This window comes from Haliaeetus leucocephalus, unplaced genomic scaffold (genome assembly GCF_000737465.1).
Source record: "Haliaeetus leucocephalus isolate CR32 unplaced genomic scaffold, Haliaeetus_leucocephalus-4.0 Scaffold2, whole genome shotgun sequence".
Classification (NCBI taxonomy): domain Eukaryota; kingdom Metazoa; phylum Chordata; class Aves; order Accipitriformes; family Accipitridae; genus Haliaeetus; species Haliaeetus leucocephalus.
The window spans coordinates 4,281,198-4,308,330 of NW_010972438.1; the positions used below are offsets into that span (position 1 = coordinate 4,281,198).

Consider the following 27,133-nt stretch of genomic DNA (forward strand, 5'->3'; position numbering starts at 1 on the left):
CGCGCCACTGTTGGGGAGCGGCGGGGCGGGGGGGGGGGGGGGGGGGGAGACAACCCACATATAAAAGTGGTTGTGAATGACAGTTGAAAAACAGGGAGGTACACTGCGGTTGAAATCTAAAGCTGAACAATTTGGCAGATGTTCAGGAAAGCAACAGAACTGAGAATAAATACTTTGGGTTTTATTTAAAAAAAGCCTTCCAGGAGAAACTGTTCTGATTTTGTTGTTCTTAATAATCATGTTCAAAATGAATGCTTTAGCTTTTAAATTTTTGGTAATATCAAATATGCTGCTACTAGCCTCTTGGACAAAAGCTTGATTTTTGCCATAATTAACCTTTCCACTTCTTGTTTAATAACAAATGGGATAATATTAGCCTTTAACTTTTCCAATACAGGGTGTACATATCAGTGATGAGATTTTGGGGATCAGTATTTATCAGGGATCAGAACACAATTTTCACACTTGGTTTTCAGTAAAAAAATAACACAAGGTTGTAAAGCAAAAGCCTAACCTCAACCATATTACTATACATGTTTGAAAACCTAAGCAAATAAAAGCTCATTTATATTCTTGTCTGATTAGCACAATCAGAACTTATTGATGCTAAAATGAACCAAATTTCCATAACTATAAACAGAATATTAAAATATAGCTGTTTAACGTAGCGTGATGTTTTTTCCTTCTTGGAGGGAACAAATAGTCACGACTTTCTTGTTGACTTTTTAGGAGTCTTGTAACAAAGTCAAAAGCATTTCAAACACATGCCTTTTGGCAGGAACGTAGACCTTTTTCTAGACAAGTGCTGTTTGCTCTTTTGGAAGAGAAAGCAGAAGATGACACGTAGGTGAGCGTGTGTGTGCTTGGTTATCCTTTACTCTTGCGTAGTCCAGGGTCACATGTTCAGGGACTGCAAACTCGGTGCAGAAACATAGAATTTGAACAGAGAAACCACTTTATTTGAACCAGTCACTGTAAGTATTTGTAGTATTTTCATCCAACAGAGGGGAACAGAAAACCTTAGGGAAGAAGGGCAGGTATGGAGTAACTTTATGCACTGATACACAATGTATACTGAAGCCAACTGGATGTTTCCCTGCAGTGTAAAATGAGAAACCTGGAATAGCCTAGTGCAAAGGGTGCAGGGCTGTGGGTTTTAAGGAGACCTGGGTTTGAATTGTGATGGCTGTGACCTTGTGCAGGTGACTTAGCAGTTCCCATTCAAATTGCAAGGAAAAAGCATAATGACCCTTGCAAGAGTCTATGTGAAAAGAGTCACAAAACAGAGACTTTCTGCACTGTTCTAAATACACGTCGGGGTTTGTTCCCAGCTCCTAAGTGTCATTTTGTTAAGTACCGAGTGTGAGGAATCAGTGGATTAGCATTACTTTTGTTTAGTAGAGGCAATGGAGTATGTCAGGAGCTTATTTTAAATAAGCAGAAAATTTCACAACTCTTGTGCCACTCCTCCACCATCGCAGATTTGAGAGGCTCAAAATGCCACCTTGTCCCCGGTGATCTGCAAGTCACAGCTTGCACACAATGCATATACTTTGCAAAATAATTCAGTGCATCTTTGGGTGCTCAGCAGCAAGAGGCAAAGAACTGCAAAGAAAAAAATGTAGTGTTCATTTGCCTTTGGCAGTTGTCGTGCAATGAGAACTTCAAAATGTTTTAAACCTGAATTAAAACCAGCTTAATTTGCATAGTTGAGGGTAAACGAGGGTTTTAAACTGATAGAGGGTAGATTTAGATTAGATGTAAGGCAGAAGTTCTTCACTGTGAGGGTGGTGAGGCACTGGAACGGGTTGCCCAGAGAAGCTGTGGCTGCCCCATCCCTGGCAGTGTTCAAGGCCAGGCTGGATGGGGCTTTGAGCAACCTGGTCCAGTGGAAGGTGCCCCTGCCCATGGCAGGGGGGTTGGAGCTCGATGGTCTTGAAGGTCCCTTCCAACCCAAACCATTCTATGATACTATGATAATTGGTGTATATTTTATCCTGGTTGCTCATACACCTATTGATAACTCTGAAAGCAATATAGAAAATCCCCAAATAGTTCAACATTAAATTCAGTTAAGGATTCTCCCATACTGCAGAGGTGGCAGATAAAGGTATTGCTATTGTAAACAACTGAATGGCAGATTTTCTGATACTGAAAATAACAGGCAAATTGTGATGCTAACAGCCTTAGTACGAGACATGGTATTTGATTCACACTGCCAATGTACCCTAACATAAATCTTGCAATGGCATTCTAAAGGAGCTTCAAATCTGCTCCTTGGTCGTTTTTAGGATGCCTTTGCATAGCTTGGGAAGAGCTAAAAGTGCAAGTAAGAACCAGTCTTCTAAAGCTCTGCTGTATGTTCAAGAAATTTTTTAGCTAGTGCATTCCATATTACTTTCTGGTCTTTATGTTTCCAGAGATCATCCATCGGTAGAGACTTTATGAATTGGGTCTTTTAAGGTTTCATCACATTTCTCATTTTTAAGGTTCACTGTGTAGGGAGATCATATGGCATGTTATTTAATGAGTCAAGGCAGCTATGGGGATGTGTAATGGAAGGAAATACATTTTCCCTACAGTTTTCAAAATGTGAAGAAACATTTATCCTGTATCAACAGCTTAAAAATGGGACAGATTCATTCCTTCCCATGATATTTCGTGCTAGCTGGGAAGCGATTCCAGCAAGCTCTGATAAGAGACAGGGTTTTTTGAGATAAACTACTGACATTAACGGTGCCATGACTTTTTAGGGAGAGGGGGCAGTGTCACAGTTCTTTCTGCCTTCAAAAATTTGTAAGAATTGTCTTTGATTGCAGCTGTGGAAAAAAACTAAATCTGAATTTACTTACTAGCCTATGCAAAACTTCATTGCAGACCATGGACTGTAGTTTAAAGAAAGAAAATTACACGGCTGAATCTATCTTTTTGTGTATATTTCATATATAAAATCTAAAGATTCATCTCAAATTCCGTATCTACATCTGTAGCACTGATGCAGAGTGGGCATATTTCAGCTTTTACGAGAGTTTACAAGTGAGTGACAGTAGCGAGCAACATATTGGAAAATATTACTTCTGGGTTTTTTTTAAGTTTTTTGGATCTTAACTTGAGTTATTGTATTCTGTAAATAGTATCTGGAGAGAAAATGAAATTACATAAAAGCATAGAGTAAATGAGGGAGAAAAAGCAGTTGTTACAGATCATAACCTTATCAGTTGGGGTGACAGTTTCAATTCCATTTGAGTTCTCTCCAGTTCCCATCCTTTTTATGTTGGATTAAGTAACAGTTTTTGTCTTCTTATTCCCATGGCAACCTTATCTTTTTTTTTTTTTTTTGGATGTAAATCTGCTTGTCCTCTTACTATCTTTCAAAGCTTGTGCATGAATAGCTTGTGAAGGAGGGGAGTATAGAGAGGAAAGAGAGCAGAGACTTTCTAGCGTAGGAAATAAGGGAAAGAGTATTCTGGAGAGAGAGATATCTCTGTGTGTGTGTATATAAATATAAAAATCTTCTTTTTACCCAAAGGTATTTATTATGTCTTCTGTTTTTTTTTTTAGTGTATTTTTTTCATGAACACGAAGATTTTCCCACTGTTTTAGTAGGTTGTCTGGGCGAAACTCTTGCAGAAAGTTGAAGGCCAGCCTACATGCCCAGCCAAAAATACAGACTTAATGACCTGCAACATTATGGCTTATATAACTTAAGAAAAGTGCCACTTTCAGTGAAGATAAGTCTCAAGTTGCAGTGATTTTGCTCCTCATGTAACTTGGAATCTCTTAAGAGAAAGTTGGGTGCAAGCAGAGGTTTAGCTGGGTGCTGTGTTAACCCCCGGCTTTGTGTCCAGCCCTTCTGTCTGGTGGTCTGTGACTGGTGGCCCAGAGCTCCAGAGCTGGGAATATCCTGACCTGGGGATGGTCTTTTGAATCCTCTGTATCACAGGGATGAGGCCCCAGGTCAGAGTGTAAAACCAGTTTGTACAAAAGGGTTCCCATCCCATTAGTGGTATCTGCTTGCTATTTTAAGGCATTAAATGAGGTTGAAAAAAGCAGCTGTTGCTTCATCTCTGTACATCTTTTTCTCATATTAAATATTTCACTTGATTGGACTTGCTTAATATAATAAGTGTCTGAAGTGCAATGGAAGATAGTTATGTAAATTGACCCGAATCAAAATTTTTCTTCCATAGCTGTAATGGAGATCTTTTAACCGTGTGCTACCTTAATCCTGATGGCCGCAGCTTGCTGTGAACCAGAGATGCAACCCGGTTGCGGCAGCGTTAGTACTGACACTAATAAATAAGGATCTTCTAGAACGGCAGTTTTGCATGCACCTTGTTGTTCACCTGCTTTTGGTTGTCCACCACCTTTTATTAGTAACTGCCAGAGTCCTGCTGAGAGCAGCTTTGCTACCAAACTTTCTGCATGCATTCAAACATATTTATTGTCAGTGGGTAACAAATGGATTGTTTATTTATTAGCCCATTCATGTTTCATCCTCATAATCCCTCTTGTTCAGTCCTCTAATAGCTATCTGCATTTTGGCAATAATTGTTTTTGACTCCAGCGTTAATTTTGCTAACTTAGATACTCTTTGGAGGGCAATAATTTGGTGGAACTATTTAGCACATGTAGTGTCTAGTTCTTACGTTGTAAGGTTTTTTTGATGGTTTTTGTGGTGGGCTTTGGGGGGATGGTTTTTGGGGGTGAAGAGGTTGGTTGGTTGGGGGTTTTTTTTTAAGGCGTTTAAAAGCTGGAAGTTTTCTTTTAATCACAGAATATACATAAATATTAAACCAATATGATCAGTTATATTTTTAGATAGTTAGACTTTATGTCTAAATTCTGAAATCTTTTTAACAGGAGTTTCTTGAAGTGCTAGCTTCACTTATGTAGGTGTACAAATTTTTATAACTAAAAATTTTGGCATTTCCTGCATGCCTCCTGCCTGGTAAAGCTCTAAACAAAGCGTTTTCATTTTCATTCTTGCTTTTTTTTTTTTTTTTTTTTTTTTGAGAAGTGGTGACTTTCCTTAGGATTTTTTCACTTTAGGACTGTTCTTAAGCCTCTGGAATATGGCTTATTTGTGAAAAGAGAGTTTATAAAGCTTCTATTCCCTGAAAAATAAAAGCAAGTCATTGTTAGGGAAGGATTTCAGCCCTTGTTTTGTTTGTCAGAATTGCCCTAATGGGGTCTTGTTAGCCCATTTCGCATACCACAGATACTATTAAGATAATACTTAAAAACATCTGCATTACATTAATACCACATTAAGCACCTGATCTAAAGCCCATTGAAGCTGATAGGAATGTTCAGTAGGACTTCAGTGCTTTGATCTTTCAACTGCAGTTTTACAACTTAAAAAAATCAAACATAAAAAACGTTTCAGTCAACATAAATGCATCTGTGTTATCTGTGTCATACTTCACCCTTCATGGCTAATAAACTATTAGATTTTGAGCCTACTCAAACTGAAATAAATACTTAAAATAATAATTCTGAATGCCTTTTACAGCAACAAGTTCTGAAATAGAAAAAATGGTGTTGCTAAAAGGCATGTAACAAGCACAGTTGTCTTGTGATGTACTGAATTATACTAACATTCAATGAATATAGAAATGTACCTTAAATTTTAACTGTAAGTAACCCATGGCTGCAACACATAAATGTCAGATTTAGGAGGGATTGAGAATAACTGTTTAAATGTCTTCACTGTGTATTTTCTTACTTTAAATGTAAGAAGATTACTTTTTCAGGGCTCCGATTCGCTGTCAGCCTGCCTACTTTGCTTCCTGATGTTTATTGTTGGTATAGCTACTTGCTAAGCAAAGTAGGTATCTTAATACCAAAGTGATGGAACTTGCAGAGCTACTCTTATTACACTGCGTTGCTTCTGTCTTTATTTTTGTATCGATGATGTATTTACATAAGTGTTTCTAGTAGAATATGGTAGTGAGCGGTGACAGAGAGCACAGGCTGTGAATTGTGGGGAGTCTCATTTAATAACCAAGGAAATTCTCACTACTTACGAGAAGAGATGTAGTACCTGTTTTTTATTTTCCTGTTATTACCTCTCTCAGCCCTGTGCAGTGAAAGATCTTCTTTCTTTTTTATGAAACTGTATTTTTTCAGCCCATGGCTTTTTATTAAATTGTAGTTAACGATATACTTTTGAGGATTACATCACCCTACGCGGAGCAATTTGGCTTAGGCTGGAGATCAATCTGCACATAGAGCATCTGTCACTTAACGATTCTGCTTAGATACCAACAAAAAGATTTGAGGTCCCACTGTGTTTTGGGGGTTTTCTTCTTATGTACATGTCTCAATCTATTAACATCTCTTCAGTAACACTGGGATTGTATTTGTTTTATAAATGCAGAAGCAGAACAACAGATAGGTATTTCTGGGCAGTTGTTTTTCTCCACTCCTGCAGCTTCTGTTGTTGAATGGTCTGATGCTGAATTTATTAATCTATGTAGTTGCTTGCTCAGGTGTAATCCCTTGTTCAGCCACATTTATTCATCCACTGAAGGATATGCACATTGGTACATCATGGCATATTAAAGGTTTACTGCTGCCTGCCACAGCTGTCATCTCTTTGACCCCTCAGTAAACTAACAGTCTTCCATATAATTGTGCTTTCATTGACGTGTAATGCTATTACTGCAGAGGCAGACAGAATGCAATTCTCTAAAGATCTTGTCTAGTTCCTTTCTCTTCCAAGGAGGTTAATGCGCTCAAATGATCCCTGCGTTTTCTTTTTTTGCCGTCTTGCTGCAAGAAAAGCAAAGAAGAAAGTGCTCTGGATAATCTGTTTGCACTAGCTTTTGGGGGATGGAGCAAACTGGAAAGATGAACTAACCAGTTAGGTGGGAGCCCTCTTTACCACTTTAATTTCACATGCCTTCATTTGTTTCCTTAGTACTTTTAATTTTTAGCTTTTTACTAAGAGGTTATACAGATTTTCTTTTTCTAATATCACTTACTATGGAAATAAACAAGTCAAAACCTCTTTACTCAAAACCAGCCGAACCACATTTAAATATTAATGATGTATGGGAATAACTTAAGACTGAAGTTTAATCAGTGTTTTGTCCATAGACATTTGTCATTTACAAGTGGTACCATTTCAAAAAACCAAACACACGCACCCCCCCACCAACTTCATATTAATGTTTGCATTATAATAGTACTTCACAGGCAGTGTGGATGGCCTTGTGATCTTGCAGAGCTGATGGAGAGAATGAGAGCTTGTAGATGATGGGCTGAAACCAGTGTCTGGGGACTTTATTCCAAACTCAGCATGTAAGGCAGCAGCTGTAATGTCATTGAGTGCAGTTTCTCTTTATGAACTTGCCATCATTGTAACATCTAATGATTTGTATTTTCCTAGTGCTTTTATATTGATTGCTTCTACTGTATGTACTGCTATTTTACCCAGTAGTGAAGTTAAACAATCAAATGAGTCAGTGATTTATTGGGTTTCGTGGTTTAGAGACTAGTTCTACACTGCCACAGCTTCTGATCTGCTCTCCGAACTCTTGTTCGCGATTTGCCAGTAGGCTTCCTCACTCGTTCCCCAAGTACCAGATAAGTGGGTTTGATTATTAATAATCTGATACTAACAGTTGTCTTGCATTTCCTTATCAATTGTTCACGCTCCTTTGCATTCAGCTATTTTTAAACCTCTGATTTCTTAATATGTGAATCTTTCTGGTTTTATTTCATATTCTCTTCAGAATTTTTTTTTGAATATTCAGCTGCTTTGGTTAACAAAATCTAGCATTTTTCTCCTCTCTTAATAACATATGCTACTTTTATTTACCCTTTCATCTTAGTGTATAACTAACTCTCTTGTTCGTTTCCATTTAAAAGTAACTATAGCCTCTCTTTAAGCTAGTTCTGTCTTATCTGTCCTGTATTTTTCTTTCTCCTAGCTCTTCTGATGGGGATTCAGTGGAATTACTATCTTGTTTCTTTCAGAAACCTTTTTTGCCTCATAATAAATCCTTCTTTACTGAAAAAATTTTCTAGAGATTCCAGTTCTGAGCTTTGTATCTAAACTGTGGGCCCTAAACATACTTCCAGACTCCAGTATTTACTGACTCCATGGCAAGGGTAAAATCAATTTCTCACATCCCAGTGTCCATGGGAAGATGATGTTGGTCTAGAGGCTGGAAAAGGGCTGCTATGCATTGCAACTGTTTTCGGTTGAAAGCAGGACACTTAGCCACACTGTGGTACTTGTCTGCCGCACACCCTGAATTGCATTGATTTCTCATTACATAAGGTGTCCAAGTAGACCAAGTTAGAGTGAGTTCTTATCACAAATCATTGCTTTGTGTAATGAATTTAATTTATTCCAAGTCATGCTTGCAAGGGTCTCTTGTTCTTCCTCCACATGATGCAGTATCAGGTACCAATTCATTCTGAGCAAGACCACGTGCGATTTTATCATCTATTTACCCCGTTTAATTGTGTAACGATTATTGTTCCTGTTTTTATAAACCAAAACATGGGATTTGTTATCTGCATGGGGATTACGCTGCTTGTTTTTTAAATGTCTCTCTATTATATCTGGGTCAGAGCAATGATTAATATTGAAAGAGAGGTTTTGTAACCAGACTGAAGCTCTGGCACCTGTCCTGAAAAGGCCGTTCTGCTTTTACAGAGGATATGAGGGGCAGAAGTAGACGTGTGGCAGAGCAAATGACATTTTTGCTTAATTGCAGCGGGTAGACTCTGTCTGTAGTTCTGGTCAGGCTGACTAGTGTGTGTTTGTGAGCTGGTAGGAACAGAGCGGTGGTTTGGTAGGGTAGCGGGTAGCATTTACATTACTTTAGATTTGAGAAAATAAGCTATGTCGTAGGTTACTCATGTCTTTCTAAGATGAAGGATCAGAAGGAACTGTTAGATGAACTCTTTTGCTCTCCTGGATATTGGAATACAGTTTTACTCTGTAACCCTGGTATTAAACTTATACAGTATGCAGTAACTTACTGCTTCTTCTGAACTGTCTGGAGTTTTAATTCTAACTTGACTTTATCTGGCTCCAGCCTTTGGGTTTGTCCTACCGAAGAAATGACACCAGGAGAAGCTCCTGTGAAAAGGCGATAGGCAGGCGAGCAGCAGCGAGCTGCTGCAAAGCCAGCGCCAGCCTTGCAGGTCATGGTGGTGTTTACTCCTCTGGTATGCCTTCGCTCTGCTCTAAATGATTTCTTTATTGACTGCTGCGAGTCTGTTGATGGGAAGGTACAAGTGTAAGGAAGTTGCTTACAGTGAAAACATATTTCAGTGTAGATAAGTAGAATTGCTGCAGTGCGTCTTGTGTGTGTTGGAGCAACTGCAAGTTGCAACTGCTCGTCAAGTTTCCTTAAATGTCCTACTAGGAGCATGAAGTCAGTGCTCAGCAAGAGCTGCCATGTGCTCGATGCCTGCTGCAGCTTGCTGTAGGTGTAAAATAATTTGGCACCTTCCACATTCAGGCTCTTGAAAACTAATTAAATATACTCAGCAGCACTTGAGGAAAAGAGAGGTTTCCAGATAAGACAAGAAACTGGCTGCTCTAATAGCAGAAAATTCTGGTACAAATCATCAACTACCCATACTGAGCAGCTCCAAAATGAGACCAGATGATCCTGAGATGGCCTTTAGGCTGTTCTGGTTGAATTGACTCTTAATCTTTGTCTTTGCTGTTTAAGAAACACCTCCATCAAATTCTGCTCCCTGAAGCTCCCCAGCTTCGCTGCAGCATCTCCTTCTCCCTGTACCTTAGATATAGACAAGAAAATCCCTTTCTAGGTCTTCCCCTACACATGAAGGCTTACCAAGAGCACGCCCAAACTCTTGATTGCTCCCTGCGCTTGCTGTTTGTTGCTGTAATGCTCACCTAATGGAGCCTGGCATTGCTGTTGAGATGAGACAGTCTCGTTGAGTTCAGACCCTGGCAGCAAAAACTATGAAATCCCTCTGGATTAAAAGAAAAGGGAGGAGACAGAGGAATTTAATTGATTGTAATGAATATCATGACCATAATTAAGGGGTAAGAGATTGGCAGAATGAGTTTCATGAGGCTGGGGATAAAGGGATTTTAAGAAAAGTTGGGGAATGTGGTGAGCCCGAGTGTTGGTAAGAGTTGAGGCGGCTGGAACAGTTGGGGAAGCAAGGACTGAAGGGGGAGCCGTTGCGGAGAGGGGACAAGCATGAAAGTGCGTCAGGAATGGCAGAAACATGTAGGAACTGCATCTCTAAAGCATCCCAGACCCCATGAGAGACCACGGCATTGGGACTAGGGCTCTCTGGAGCTGGGGGTTTGTCCGGGTGGCTGCTTCATGGGACCTGTGTTCATAACCTTCTTGGTGGCTTCTCTCCTGATAGCAAACGTCCCTCGGTGCCTTTCCCAGCTGCAGCGTGTCCCCAGCCAACAGGGGCCAACGCACATTCCCATCCCAAGCCCTTGGTGCTGAAATCTTACTGGTTTGGGTTTTTTGCTCAGCCAATATTTGTGTTCTTAGGCAACCTTAACTCTGGCACTTTCTAACTCCAAATAATTGAGTTTGCAACCTTAGTATGTTCTTTTAATTTTATTAGGGACTACAGTAATGTGTTTGCACAAGAATACTGAATTAGATTATGCAGTGTTTTTTAGCTTTTGAATAACTAATTTTTTTAAGAACTCGTGCTTGCGCACAGGTTGGAGATACACCTTCATGGGAAACTTTTTGTCATTTGGCTTTCATTTTCAGTATTCAAGAAGTGATTCTGCTGCTTGGACTGCACGATGTCCTGTCTCCTAGAGATCAAGTTATATTTTTTCATTTTTGCATTTTTATGTGAACTGGCAATTTTTTGTTGTTTTCAACATCCACTGTCAGCATCATAATGATGTGGGTTTTCTTTTTTTTTTTTTTTTTTTTTTTTCCTGCCTTATCTGCGGTAGAAATACCAGTTTTGCTTGTCAGGTGCAAATGACATCATAGCAAGAAACGCATTTCACTGCATCCTTGTTCCCTGAAGCCTGTAAGAAAGTAGCTACAGACCATCTGCTTTAGCCACTTTTGGCTACTGTAAAGGAAATGAACAAAATATATTCTGGTTTGCTTTGATGTGCTCCTGAACATCCACTAAGCTACAAGTTTAGTGTTGCTGTATGGTGCCTGGATAGGAGTAGATCATTTTTCTTATCTATCCTGTCCTCCTGAGCCTGTTAATGTAGTCTAATCCTAGCTAGTAACCTAAGAGATTTATAGTCATAAATGTTTGCAGCAATTTTCCAGAATCTGTTTTATACTCTGGCAGTGTCTTTGTACTCGGCTAGATACTGCTGCAGTTGTAGTGGAGCACCCAAGGAAGGGTGTATTACATCCCTGTTTCAGAAATGTTAGATTTGGACATCACAGAAGCAATTAATGTCAGTAGCGTATGCTATATTCAGGATACTAAGTCTGAGTTATTTTATTTGTCAAATGTGAAAATTCACTTACCTCTTTCTTAAAATTGTGATGTGAATAGTTAATACAGTAAAATAACTGTTCTTCCTCTACATGAACCAGGCAAATGTGCTACCATGAAAATGTATTACTTTTATTTCTGCCTCTCCGTTTTTCATCTACCAGTAACTCTGATAATAAAATTAAAAGTTTTAATTTCTTCTGAATTCCTCTGTAAATATTATTCTTGATACAGTATTAATTTCTATGCTTGCACTCTATTCCCTCTATGGCTTATTTCAAGTAGGTTACTGAAATCACTTATGTAGAAATAGTCATCTTCTCTAAGTTCCCTTGTACTTGTTTTATTAAACTTAAGGGTTGATGTGTAATGTACCTGACAAACCCATCTGTTTTTAGATTGAGAAACAGTATGCTGGAGAATTACTAAAATAAAAAATAAAAATCCATTAGTGTTAGCTCTTCAGGATTCCCCAACATGTCAAGCTAAAAATACTGAAGAGCAGCTGGAGCTAGAGATAAAACCCAACCGATTCCAGAAAAGAAAATGGCACAGGTGATTTTGGCAGGGTAGGTCATGGGTTAAGGTTTGCTTTCTTCTTCTAGGCAGATTACTCTGGTATTGTAGCTCGTGGATGGGGAGAAGGCTTGTTTCATTGCACGTGCCTGCAGGCTGCAGAGCTGGTGGTAGAGGGACAGACATAAACAGGTAAAGCGACTTCAGAGTTTTAATCACAGCAAGGAACGCAGTCTCAGGGTTGCAGAGCTTTGGAGAGCTTGATCCTCAGAGAGGTGGTCCTCAGGTTGTGAAAGCTCGAGGCTTGCTCTGGAGAACTGGAGCAGCTCCATAAAGATGGTACAGTTTCCTCCAGGGGCTGTGTTTTTAATTAGCTGTGTTGGAGTTAACGGCCCTGCTTATGTTTGCAGCTCTACATAAACTTGTGCATTTCATATTATTTTGCTTAACCCAGGTAGGACACATAATTTGAGATGAGAATTATAAATATTTTGAAGGTCTGTGAATATTGGATTTTTATGCTGACTAACAAGTTAGTGTATTTTTACATGTGAAGCAGCAGCTGTGGCAAGACATCTGTTGATAAGACACTTAGTCATCTGCTATATCTGTTATTTGTCATCGTTACATCTGTTATAGTCCACATGGCCCTAATCAAAGCACTGGGGCTTTTTGCCAGGTGCTCCATACCAAGTGAGATGGGGAAGATGACAGATTTTGGTTACCCGTATCCTAGCAATACTTTCTGGTGACAACCCAACTATATTCTGTAATATTTGTGGGAGAATCTGTCCGTTTCTTTAAGGAAGGTGGCTGTTTTTAGAAAGATAAATGAGTGAAGTCAGTGACAGAAGAAAAATCCCATTGTCATCAGCATGTTCCCAGTGCTTAAAAAATGAACTGTTGCATGATGGTTTTCATTGATTTATTTATTTATTGAGGAAAGCCTTCTTGGAAACACTGCCACTTATTTAATAAATAAAAAAAACCCTTCAGGTAATTAGACCTAGCAAAGCATTCAGCCATCTGTTTAACTATTAAAACGTGAATAGCCTGTTGTTCTTCAATACTAAACCTGCTTTGTGGTCACAAGCGGTTAGTGATGGAGGTGCTTTGTAGACTCTCAGGGTATTCTTAGGGTTTGTGTTAGGAAAGTGGTAGGGGGGCAAAATCTGTGTTGCATCTAAGAACTTGGCTGTAGGATAATTTCCTTGAGCAAACATCCTTCCCTCCTGAGATATTTCTCAAATTGCTTGAATTGCTTTGTTCAGTCCTGTGTTTGCCTTGAGTTGAGTGGTAATTCCCAGATAATATGAATTTATGGCAGGCATATTTTTGGAAATACCTATTGGAGAATTTTTCTTTCAAAGCATGCATTTCCCTTTTAACACTATTTTTTCCAGTTCTTTCCGTGCATTTTTGTCAGTGTGAAACGTGTTTAAAAAAAATAAAAATTTCCCTGCTCATCAGAAGTTGACTCAACTTTTATGCTATTAATGTTCCTTTACTTTTTTTTTCTTTTTTCTTTCTTCTGCTGCCTCTGGTCTCTTCCTTCAGTTCCACACAACCCACAAAAGCATCTCATCGCTCCCTGTCCTTCTTTCTCCCTCATTACTGCAGACTCTTCGGCTTTTTTCCATGCTGGTATCTCATGTTCACTGCACTCTGATACATCTGTGCCAATTTCGTTTTACCTTTTCCTCTTTGTGTTTAACACAGACTTTGTTGTATAATTTCTAAATTATTCTTGTTTAATTGGTGTAAGTGTATTTAATTCTTCCCTGTTTCATTTTTTGCTGCACCCCAAGTGATTTAAGGGGAGGTGAAGAGTTTAAAAGTTTAGTAAGTAAGTTTTTGGTGCTGTTATTCACTGCCAGCTGGCTCCAGCAGCCTGTTAACCCCTGCGTGACTCGCTTGTTAGATGTTCTGCTTTTCATGCAATGGAAACAACTTGCAAGGGTCTATTCCCTCACCTGCTCACTCTTCTACATAGAAGTTTGCTGCATTTTATTAGCAATATTTCTATGGATGCAAGAAACGTACTCAGATGGGCTTTGCTGAGTGAGACTAATGTAATGTGAGCAGAGACAGGAGCAGTATTTCAAACTAAAAACTCAAAGTTCTCCAAGTAGTGCTTTGGGTTGTGAATAAAAAGTGCCTTGAGGTTGTTTCTGCTTTCCCTGTCCTTGGAGCCTTCAGGGCATGAAATGGCCAGGGCATTGGTGGCTGTCGGCAGCAGGGCTGGGTCTCAACCTGGAGGAGCAATGCTGCTGTTCCTGGCCTGGAGAAGTACACTCAGACAAAGAAACTGTGGAGGTGGTTCCCCAGTAGCCCGTGAATCTCTTCTGGAGTGACAAATCACCCCGATTCTTTGCATACTTTGACTAATGTTCACTTTTGCACTGTTAATATTTTTCTCCTTTCTCTACCTCCAAAAAGAATTGATGATTACGGAGATAATTTTTGGTCCTATCCCTCCCTTCCACCCCAGCATGGTTCTCCCAGCCTTGATCCAAAGCCCAGGGAAGGCAGCACAAAGTCTCACTTGTTCCATATGCAGCTCTGTTGTGCTTTTTTTCTAAGTGCTCTATGTCTGCGGGCAGTGTGTTGGCATTAACAGGCCCCGTATTCAGCTATTCTGTTGAGCAGATACAAGTACTTTTAATAAACTTAAAAGTATGCCAAGTGTACACTCAGTTTCTGGCATCTGTCTAAAGAAGTGTAAAACACGTGGTCACAGAAATGCCTTGGTGTAGCCAGTTTTGTGGTGGTGGGGAAGAAGGTTTGCTTATGCACGTAGGTGATTTAGGTGATGATGGTGAGGAGTTTTTTGTGTGGTTTTGTGTTTGGTTTTGTTTTTTAAAGAAACTAATTTGTGTTACTCTTTCAGAAGTTGGCATTACCAACATAGGTATTACAACATGCTGAGGCTGTTATTTTTTCTTAAGAGCTGAGAGTCTGGTATTTCATTTCTTTTTAATAATGTGACTTTTACCAGGGTGAGCGGGTTATGAATTAGTACTTCATTATGTGCTGACATCGAACAAAGTCCCCACTTCAGAATTACCTATTCAAGAAAACAGTTAAGATTTGGTTGTCTCACTCATTTAGATACTTGAACATCCTACCAGTACAGAATTATACATAAAATACATTTAACAAGTTCTGCTGCTTTGAATAATAATGAGTCTAATGAAGTAATGGAATAAATATTTTTGTGGCTCTTAAGGGACAATTATGTTTGTAGAGCATGAACCCTTGTTCTGTAGCTATCAAAACATGGTAGAATTGCTAATAAATATGTGTTGAGAATAAATATCAATTGATGTAATAAGATGCTTGGGTGTCACTGGGCTTAGAGTTGGAAACCCACTGAATCCTGCTCCTCTCCAGGGAGTGAATGTGTCCTGTGCATTACTTCTTAATTTTTTTTTTTAAGTTGGTATAACTTCTAGCAGCCTCTACTAATTTTATGAAGATCCTGTATACGGATACGTGTGACCAGGGGTGAAATATCAATCAGGTTTCTTGGCACAGTGTGATACAACTCAATGCTGCCACAAGCTAGGAGTCGTGTCTGGAGCAGCTTTGCCATCAAAAATTCTCTGGATTTTTCATAACATGGTGTTCTATGTCTTTTCAAAGCACAGATGCAATATTTGATCTGATCTTGCGTGATCTGTTTGCTTACCTTCCTTCATTATACAAGATTACAGAAACCAGATACATTTTTAAAAGGTATTTGCAGTGAACTGCAATGAATGCAGTCAACTGGCATGTGTTCTGCAGATGAAGATCAAATTTTTTATTCTTTCTCACGTGTTGACATCACGTGAGAACAAGGTCTGCTTTACCTTCTACAGATGCTTCAGGTAGCATATTCTCTCCCCCTCACCCATGAATTCACAAATCCGTGTCTTCTAATAACTGTGGGTGTCACGTGAAATTTTATATGCTTCTGTTCCAAATGCATAAAGAGTTACTCTGGGGCAGAGGCAGTGGAAATGATGCTCATGTTACTTTTACTTCATATTTTGAAATCTTTCTTAGTAATGTGCTTGAGACTGAAAACTTAGCTTATTAAATGGAAGGAGAGAACCTGATGGAATACGCAGTTTTCATATCCTTGCTGTTTGTATGTGCAAGAACACATTTCATTGTTCTCCTTTGCAGGCAGAATGAAAGACTTTTCAATAAAGCTGAATTACATTTTCTTGCTCCATTTTATTGCAATGGCGTGTGTATTTCAGCTGATGTAACTATGTATTTGGTACTAAAGCAATGAGGCAAATATCGGTATTAGCAGGGGAAGGGAGAAGAAAATGCTGTTTCAGGAGTCAGAAAAGTCTCAGTTGCTAATTTTAAACTTTCTTCTATAAGGCAAACTATAAACAGGCAATAAAAACATTTAATTTGCAAATTACACAGTTCTAGATTGGATTTAAGTTGGATTTTTTTTTCCTTGTGTAGTCAGGTTTTTGTAACAATTGTACCAAAATATTTTCAGCGTTACGATTAGAGACTTTGCCTGGTAGAGTTAAGTAATAAAGTTGCTCATTTCCTACCGGAATGGTAGCATTTGAGATGAAAGGAGATAAAAGTGGGGCATAATAAATGCAAGTAAGAAGTAAAAAGATGTAGGCAAGAGAAATTGATGAAAACATTTTATTTTGGTGACCAGTTTGAGAAAGTGTTAGAAGTTTTAAAAATCTGATGATGAATAAAACAATCTATACATCAAGAGGTAAAACGCAGAAATACTTTATATATGTTGCTGAAAGAAGACTTCAAACAAAACAGTGTGATATTGTCATCCCATGAGGTGCTGAAAAGTGAGTCCTGTTCTGACTCATCGCTTCTCAAAACCATCTTCTGTCCTGTTCTTCTCTTCATTCTTTGTTTCCAGTAATATTTTATCTATTAAGACATTTCAGCAGGATAAGAGCCTCTGATTTTAGAGATACAAATTGATCTGTAAAAGTAAACAATCTTTTTCCATTATTTGTCCACCTTTTACAGTATTTTATTTACCCTGTCAGTTTTCTGAGAACTTGATGTTCCTTCCCAATGATTTCATGTAATAGCAAGTTTTGTTAGAAGATACAGCACTACTCCCTAGTGTTATTGTGGTTAGTATACTGACTTTATTAAAAAAAAAAAAAAAAAACAAAAAACAAAAAACCAAACCACCACCAACAAAAAAAAACCAAACTCTAAACAACAACAACAAACCCCAAACAAAAAAAACCTGCTAATCTCTCTTGCTATTCTACTGAACATGACTGGCTTTGACCTTTAATACTCTGAATATGCTACAGAGATGCCTGAAAACCAGACCAGAAACTTGTATACAAGCAGTGAGTACTTTCCAAGGCCAGAGGTTTGGACTTCATTGTATAATGCTAATAGAGAACTCTATTACTATTTTGCATGGTGATTTTTAATTATTTTCAAAGTGGTGCCAGACAATGTGTAAAGCAAGTATATAAGTGAATTAAGTGATGATAGTTCTGCAGCTGTGTGATTAGTCTGGAAGTTAAACCACTCTAGAAGGTAGGATGGAGAGCTTCCTGCTAATTAGTGAAAAAATTATTCTTTTATTGTAGCATGGCTCATATTCTTCATTTTCTGATGGATTCTGAATTGCTTCTTGTTTCCCAAAAAACTATTCCCCTGTGACAGCAGTCTTCATCAGCAGTCAGTGATTAATAACGTCTGCAGTACAATATTGTAACAGATGAAACCGCAGAGCTGCGGTGGGTCCCCACCGGGTACCTGTGAGATAACAAGTACATACCTTTTGGAATGCCTTGGCATGTCCCACAGGTCACGTCCCTTCCTGAGGTGCTGCCAGCCCAATCCCATCGTGCTCATACCATGTGTCGGACAGCACAAAGACAACCGAGTTTCTGAAGGTCTGTGTTTGCAATAAATGAATGCACATGCTTAGAAAGCAGTGATAAACCATTTCATTTTAATTACAGAAATTATAAGATTTATGACTTTCAGTGATTGTAATGTAAGAGGGCAAAATTTGGTCTAAACTCATTTTATATGTAAAATAGATTTTTTTTTTTCCTTTCTTTTTGGGTAAACCTTAAAATCCAAATTGCATAGCTCTTTTCATTCTAATACAGAGTAGTGTGTGTCCTCTGGGTGCTGTCAGCTCTTGGTTCTTCCTTTCATGACTCAGGAGAATTGTGTTAGGGGTGGCTAATGAATCTATATTGTCATGGAGGGAAGAGAAAGATGCTCTAAAGGCCTGAAATGAATTGCAGGGCACACTGTTCTGATCTCTCAGTGAAATCGGTTTGGCTGTGGTTTTATGTGACTTCTGCGTGTCCAGTAGAAGGATCCAAACTTACTATGTGCATGAAAACATAGGCCCTGAGATGTACCTGCACAGAAATTCAGTTGGAAGGCTTAAAACAGCCCTTTTAAGAAACTCCTCAGAGCTTTATGTGCAGTAACAAAGAATAATACAACAATATCTTATTGCGGCATTAAATGTATTTTTTTAAAATGAAGCATTGAAATTCTAATCACTGTTGTTCGGTGTTCTGATTGTAACAGCTGTTGCTTTTCAATATTATAAAATATTACATTTTGGGAAATAGCTACTGTTGGTCAACTCACTACTCCTGTTACACTTAGTTATAAAGGTAGTCTTATTTTAAAGACTGTGTTAGTATCCTTTACAAGGTTATAAACAAACAGGTTTTTTTTAAATTGTCTTCTCTTGGGTTTTATTATGGAAAAATACATTGCTTATTCATGGAAAAAATATTTCTTAGCGTAGTACCTCAATCTTAGTCTGTATTGAATGTTACATCTAGCTTAATTTAAGGACATAATGAGGCCATACTTTCTTGGATCTTGAGTCACCAGTTAGAGGGAAAGTTAATTTAGATTTATGATAAAATACTGCTGCTCTGAAACTTTGCATTTATATATACTCGGTAGCATTTGTTTCTCCTCTTACACAGTTTAAAAAGAACACAGAAGATCTGAAGCCAGGCAGAGCAGAGTGCTGGGTCAATACACCGAGATGCAAAGCGCTTGCCTTTGCCAGAGCTTAGCGATGTTACAAGGGATTCTGCTGCAGGGAGATGGTCGAGGGGTTTCTTTTCTTTTTGAAAAGATATATATCCGTTTTCTGAATAGCTGTGTTATTAGCGTTATTTTACGGTTGGTTAGAGGAGCTCAGTAGGATCTTGATGCTATTTTCATCAGAGCCTTCATTTTGGAAGAAACAGTGGCTTAAAGACCTATTTTTAAGTTACAGTTATGACTCCTTTTTGGTTATCAAAATTAGGGTAGCATAAGCCTAGCATAAGAACAAAATTAGCCATAGGATCTGTTTAATTATGTTCTTGTAAATTAGTTCACTTCAGTCCTAATTCTGTCATCCTCCCTCATGTTGAACAGCTGTTTCTTTTGCAACTGATTCACTGAAATCACTGAACTTAGTTGCCTGCTAAGAGATTTGATATCAGGGTTTGAGAACTTGAAACTCCTGTGTATTTAGTCTTTTCTGTTTCGTAATATCCAGCTCACTTTTCTTTCAACAACAGATCTTGAAAACTCCAGGACGAAAATGAGAAGCGCGGTGTCAGTTCGAGAGGGACAGGGAGTCGTGCTGCTCTGCGGACCACCCCCCCGGGCAGGAGGTAAGGGACCTTCCAGGCTTTGTGCTTCAACCGGAGCCGATTGACCGTAAAGTGGAATATCTCCCTGGAAATGCAGGAGAGAGAGCAAGAATGAAACGTGGGCTCTGAAGTAAATACAGAGAGAGAGAAAACAAAACCAAAAGAGGGGGAGGGAAGTACTTACGAGGATTTACTTTTATTGTGAAATGCCTTTCTAGCTCCTAGTAATTTCTGTGCACTTAACATGTCTGATTTTTATGATATTTCCAGTAATTAATTGAGTATCTTCTGGAGTTAAATTCTGCCCAATTTCACAATTGCTGAGCCTTGATGAATCTGGTTTTTTTCTATGGCTAGACAATTGCAAAGAGTATATTGTTGTCTTTAATTATGCTAGTATCTGCCTATTTTCTTGCAATCAAGACACTTGATAGTGTAATGTAATGATGCTGGCATAATTTACAACACTGTTGTCTCAAGGGTGGAGAGAAATCTGGATGTGTGGATTCTTGGTGGACCAAAAGTGGCAAGTACATTTTTATCATTCATTCTGCATCTTCAGTCTTTGAGTAATTGCTATTGAGCCTCAAGTAATACTTGAAAGTAACTGGCTTTATTTGTTTTTAATTGATATGGAGTCTCATTATTGAAGGGCTGTGATGTTAAACATTAGATTTGATTGCAAAGACAAGGTAATATAAGCTAAAGATTGGATACAATAATATAGGTATTGCGGCTTCTTAAATTTGGCAGAGTCCAAGCAGACACAGCCATAAAATGGCAATTTTACAACTGTCTGAGCTTGCAGAATTTTTTTCTTTCTAAACCGATACATACTCTTAAATCATCTTTATAGCCTTACAACAGCTTTGTCTTCTCAGCTGCTGAGAAAATGGGTCATTCTCCCAGCTATCTGTAAGAATTAGAATGATTAAATTTTGCTTCTATATGCAGTCCAAAGTCAGAATTACCCCAGCCATTTTTACTCTTATGCCTTGCATGGGTATACACCTAGAGGTGATTGCCAAACTGACTACAACTCTGCCTGACTTTTGCAATGTTTAAGCGTGAGGTGTTAAACAGGAGGTGATATAAAACATGCTCATATTGCTAAGAATGGTGGTTTAAATCAACACTTTGAAGAGGTGAGAATTTCTTTTGCAGTCAGCAGATGGGATATGATTGACACACCCCCCCACCACCACCACTAATTGTGTTATTCATGCAAAAGAAGAGAGCGGAGGGCTCCCTGAATTATCAAATGGAATTGAGAGTTGGTACCAGAATTATTTAAAATCCTTGGATTTGTTTGAGAGTTGGAGGATTAACTGTTAAAGTTTTCAGGAGACATGGAGTAAGGTGGAAAAAATCCTTCCTCTTCTTTCTTCACTAAAATAAACCTATAGCACAGTGACATCAAGCATACGGTGCCTCTAGATCTGGCACAGTAGGATGCAGGTTGGTAAGTCTTAGATAAAGTATCTATCCATTAAGCAGAAATAGTTTTTTAGGAATAGCAAGGATGGTTTAGGAACAGCTGACCTGGCCTGCAGGCTCTGAGGGCTGTTCAGCCCTTTCCAGATCGGTGATCTGATTATTTTTTTTTTTCTTTGATGTTGTATTTGTCGCACTGAGCTATCAAATAATTTCAGACAATACTAATCCTTAAAACCTTCTCAAATACCTTGTTTTCTCCTCCCCTTTAGCCCCCAAAATACTGTTCTTTTGTGTTCTGTCATGTCGTGCAATTTCTAAGTTCTTGCTAGCTTAATTGCACTTATTTCTTGCATTCTCTGTAAGGAGTCTTCAAGAGGAGACTTGATTAAATTGTGATTATTCTTCCATATACAGCATTCCAGTTACAATAGAAACCAATGTTCATCCCCAAAGAAATACCAGTTCATAGTATGGGAAAAGGAAATTGCTTCCCTTCTACAATTTGGCATATTTTTTTCTTTGCTTATCTTAGCCACAGATATTTACATAAGTAATACGAATATGCCCTTTCAATGGGGAGCAAATTATTCATGCAGTTAATGGTACTTTTGTCCTTTTGAAGTTTGCAGTTCCAGTTCCATCAGGGTATGGACATCTACTATTTAAACCAACAATGGAACTCAATTTAACTTCGTGCACATAGGCTTATATGCTGAGCTTGTATTTTAGCTTCGTTTCTGTGATGGCTGTTGGTGTACAGGGGGAGGAAGATGATGCTCAGTATTTCCAGTTGAGGGTGCACAGATCAGTTTCATATTTCTGTCATTAAACATGAGCTGTATCACAAACTGCTCTAATATCTTCTTCAGAGTTAGTGCATTTTCAGTTTTTGGCATTCCGTTTTTTTAAGCAGTCTTGTTTGAGATTTACTGAATGGGAGATTCAATAAATGACTGGCTTTGTGTGTGAAGGCTTCCCCCCCAGTATTTTACTAATTCAACTGGGTTTTATGTTAGATAATGTTAGTTGTATTGTAATTGAGCAGTGATTTTTGGATAATTAAGATGGTCATCTGTCATCGTTCTGCATGACCATACTTCTGTATGTAATTTTAATTCTGTTACAGGGAACCTGTTAAAATACCCTGTTTTTTCCACAAATGAGTAAATCATCTCACCCACATACTCAAGAGATAAAATGACATCTGCTATCTTTTTCAGTTGTTACAACCATTAAATTCTACTGAACTCTCTACAGCTATTTTGACTGTTACTGTTATGTCTTTGATGGTTTTAAAGGACTATTGATATAACAAACATCTCAACATACAAAACTTAATATTGGACACACTTAACATGCAGCAGCTTAAAAAACATTCATGCAATGCTAATTTTTTTCCCTTCTGCCAAGAATGGAAAAGGCTAGACATACGGAGATCTAAAAATTATTTTTCTCTACTATTGATTTTGTTCCAAAATTGGTGTCTAAGGAGTGACAAAGCCCTGAGTAAAGCAAATCCGCAAGTTCCTTTAGGGTTTTACCTACTGTTACTACTGTTTGTGTATCTTGATTATCATGTTTCTTGTCTTCTGCTTTTATTTCTGTTTGCTAGATGTTTGTGATTTATATTTGTTTAGTACAGCCCGTTCTACTCATCTGACATTGATTTTGGATTTATGAGGTATATTCTGCTCTTCGGGAGAGGAGGAAGCAATGAGGCGCAGTCCTTCTATGTTGTCTGTGGTGATTTCAGGGCTGTTCTATACACAGATAAAAAGAGGATTTTTTAATGGTAGAAGTAAAGACTTGCTTGATGGTTATTCAGACATTTCAAAGAATTCAGGTTTGCCTGGAAAAACTAGGCATTAGTTTTATGTTGGTGGATATACTCTCTGTTGCCTTGTTACTATGTCGAATATGACCATAACCCATGAGAACTTAAGTAAATGGCAAGAAAGTTGTGGAGCCAACAAGCTGTTGCTTGGAAATTGCAAGGAAATTCTACTTGTCTTATCACATGAAGCTAATCACGAACATATGTGTTCCTATTTCATGCAATATGGCAAGGATATTTCTACATATATAAAGCAGCAAGAATATGTCTTACTATCATGCCCTGATAAATGGAGACTTAGTTGATAATTGAGACTGTATTTGAAGGATAGGGATCAATTTAGCTTACAGCATGTTATTTTAAAGTTGTGACATGCTGATATGAAATGATACTAGATCATGGAAAAATAGATCCCAATTCATTGCTCACTGTTTGGTATGACAAATCATTCAGTGAATAATGTCATGTCTGTTGCAAATTAGTATTTAGACTTGCAAATTTTTGCCCTTATCTCTTGTATTGCCATTTGGAGACCTGCAAGTTCCAGCAAGACTGTGCTTCATGAATAACATGGCATCGAAGGTATCTCCATATGCCAGAAATATTTTGCTGCTTTGATTATTTCTTTTCCACAACTCTTGAATGTCAGCATGCTATTTTTTGGGGAACTGTAAATTGGTTTACTTATTTGGCTTTGGAAACATTTCATACCCTTAAAGCAAAGCAAAACCAGACTGATAGAACTCAAGAATACAGTTTCTTTTCTACTGCCCATCAGTGTGTCTTCAGGAGGTGCAAAGCATCCTGGTTTTGCACCTTTACTTTTAGCTTTTGTTTCAGGTTCTGGATGACGCTCATCTGGGCATGAGCAATAAATCATACTTGCAGTAGGCACATTATGATGTTTTTACACAAAAATGCATTCTAAGGAGAATAGTATGTTGAATATTGTAAAAGCAATTGCCTTAAAAATGGTTCCATAGTGTTCTCGAGCTGTTCTCAATCTGCCAAAGAGAAATGGTATTTTTATTTAAAAATACATTTTGCAATAGTCCTGCTGGTGTCATCATCATCATCTGCACAAATTTCAGCTGACGGTTTGAAATCAAATGGTACCTGAGAGACACTTATATTTGTCCATATGAGGGACAATAATACATGTTCACAGCTGGATTTTACAATGATTTCTATCTGTCAGAGCATTATTTTCACCACCAGTAACAAATGAATGCTACAGAGTACCCTCTCTGTTCTGTACTCTATCAAATGTAGTCTTTCTAAAGCACTTTTTCTTTTGATAAACCTGTGTTCCAGGCTGAAGTAAACCAGACTAAAATTAGTATATCCTTATTTATATATTTGTGCAACATCTGCAGCTACTTTCTAGTATGTGTTTTTAAGCTAGCATGGAGGCGTACAACTGGCTGAAGAAGCTTTTAGCAAAAGATTCATTATTCCAGTTTGGGAAAGGACAAACTGGACAAGCAGGGTATCACTCCAAATTCTTACAGGACGTTTTGTTAACTCTGTGTTCCATTATGCACATCAATGACACTGAACATACGAATATATTTGTATATCTGTTTTATTTCTTAGATATTTGGTCTTCTGTCCCTTTTGTAAGTCTTAGTTTGAGATGTATCTAGATCATGAAGGATAGTTTCATAGCCAGGTCATCAGTAGAGCATAAAGCCTGAAAACATCTATGATCTAGTAATATTAGCTCTTGTAAGTTTTGCACTACATCTTGAATACCCACTGCAAAATGACTATGGGAATATTGCAGCTTTTTATAATTTCATTTTTAAGGAAAGACTCTAGCCTTCAGTCATTCATATATGTATATAATTATTTTTTTTTAAGCAGCACTCCCAAGTATACAAATCGGAAAACAAAACACTATCTTTAAATCTCAGTATTTTAAAGCTAGATTATTCTTTTCATTAGTGGGGTGAGAGAGAGCATGTCAGAACCTATAGTCTACAGTGCAGGGTACAGCTTCACTTATAGCCCAAGGAGGAGTTTTGCGTAAGATTGGATCAGCTCCTGCTGGCTGCAGTACATTTGGCTTCCACTATATATTCATTAAGAGTTGCGTACATATAAGCAGTAGCATATATAATGTGGGCTGTTGTGGGAGAGAGCAAGAGTAGAGCAGACTTTTGTGGGAATAATACTGCATAAGTTTCATTGTCAAAACGTACGTGGATGCTCTAGAAGACCTTGGAAAACTAGGGGATGTGCACTTTATTGCTCTCATTGGCCCTCTTTACTGAACCTGAATAAACTGAAAGAGGCAGCAATATGGGATGAGTCTTCTAATGGGAAAGTATGTCTCTTGGTGGTGGGGTATTTGTTGGAAGATGGGGGGGGTGGAAATAAAGAGGAAGAGGTAAATTAGGAAGAACCAAATTGCAAGAAAAAAGTTCAGTTGGAGCCTGTTCACTTAGCTAGTCCCAGGTATCTCAGGTATGCCTTGGGGAAAAAGAGGAGAAATTTGGAGAAAATAACTGGGTTTGGCCCTCTACCAAGATTATTTTTATCCCTAAATTGTTACTGTGGGGTTTTTCTCCTCTAGCTCTTTGTTATCTTCTCTATTAAAATATTTGAATTGTTCTTTGGAAACAGGATAATTGATTAGGAAGAGGCAGGAGGGAGACGGCTGCAGTCCCAGAACACAGTCATAGCTGATCATTACACTCTTAACAAGAGTCCTGAAAGTAATTTTTGGTTTTTTTTTTTTCACAGGGGTTTACCAAGTACCTTCTCCTAAATGGGTGCAAGACTACCAAATGAAATTTGTCACTAATTACTACTTCCACCTATAAACATTAGTACGTTCCTTTGAAAATTTACTCTTGGGTATTTCCATTAGTTTCCCTTAGTTTATCGCCCTAATATTTAACATTCAGAATAAATCAGATGTGGCTTAGTTGAGCAATAAACTATCATCTTTTTATCCTCAAAATTATTATAGGCAGGAAGCAATTTAAAATACTTTTAACTATTGAAAAAGCACAACAGAGTTGTTAGAAATGCTCTGAGCAATTAAATGTAAAGTTCTAGGGAGGTGATTAAAAGAACAATTTGTCATTTGAAATAGATATGGCTAATGGGTATGTATTTAAATATAGCTTCCTAAAGCAGTTTCTTACTTTTCTGCATACTTCCAGAGTACGAACAATTTGATCAGACCTTGTACACTTTGAATGACACAGCTAGTCTGAAACAATTAGTTCAGAAATGTGATAAAGAGAAACTAATCCATCATCCCGCACAGCTGCAGGGGAAGTGAAATTGGGTTTTTATTCAGCATTGGAGCCCAAATGTAGAAAAGCATTTTGTTAGACTTTCCCATTAGCGTCTGGATTTCCTTTGGAGCACCAAGGAACATTTAACCTGCCAGTTAAGGAGCACTTTTGTATTACAAGGTCATGTTCAGTTTGAAATTTAACACTAGCTGATGGTCAAATCCCACGTGTGACAAGAGGAGGGGGGAAGAAAAGACAGACGTCAGGCAGGGCCATATTGCTGAGCTGCTTTTCCAGTGGATGTGCTGTTTGGGAATGTGCTTACTGTGAGGGTTTGGGGTTGGTTTGTTTTTTCTTTTTGGTGGTATTAATAAAGAAGTAATGCTGCCGGTCTTGAACATCTGTGTTTCCCAAGGATGAGCTTAGAAGTGTTTACATTTTAATTACAGTGGCATGGTTTGCTTTTGACACTGCTTTGAAAGACTTAGAAAAACTCTACAAATTGTCGAGTATAGAGAAAGAGAGACCTTAGTGGACTGTTTTACATCAGCAGAGCTTGTCACCTGTGGCAGCTGTGCAAAGGTAACCGGCTAGTTTGTGTGATGACTGCTTGACCACTCTATGGTTGTGGTTTAGGTGGGGGGCAGTAGAGAAAAATACAATTCATGCTGCAACTATGTTTAACGATTTGCTTCTTTTTTAACATCACGCTAGTTCATTTCGAAATCAGAAAATGACTGGACTCTTACCATATTCCATTTAAAATTGAAAATTAGGTGTTAGCCTGAAGTAGGAACCTTGCAATTTCAGCTAAAACATTTCAATATTCTCATTAAATGTGTAGATTGAAATTGCAAGATATTACATAGGTCTCTCGCACTGCTCTTGTTGTTTTGGGTTATTCCATACACAGAAGTTGCATGCCTAATTACCTGCACAGCATGCTGAAAATTGATCTTTTATATTTTATCTACAAAATAATTCACCTCTTA

General features: G+C 38.2%; 1 protein-coding gene across 1 annotated transcript in view; it reads left to right on the plus strand.

Moving 5' to 3' along the window:
- Nucleotides 1-27,133, plus strand: part of LOC104835292 (contactin-3-like) — a 104,551-nt gene that overhangs the window by 31,004 nt on the left and 46,414 nt on the right. The window contains exons 2-3 of the mRNA XM_010573194.1: nt 14,990-15,066; nt 19,545-19,640. Coding sequence (XP_010571496.1) covers nt 14,990-15,066; nt 19,545-19,640 — 173 coding nt within the window. The remainder of the gene's footprint in view (nt 1-14,989; nt 15,067-19,544; nt 19,641-27,133) is intronic.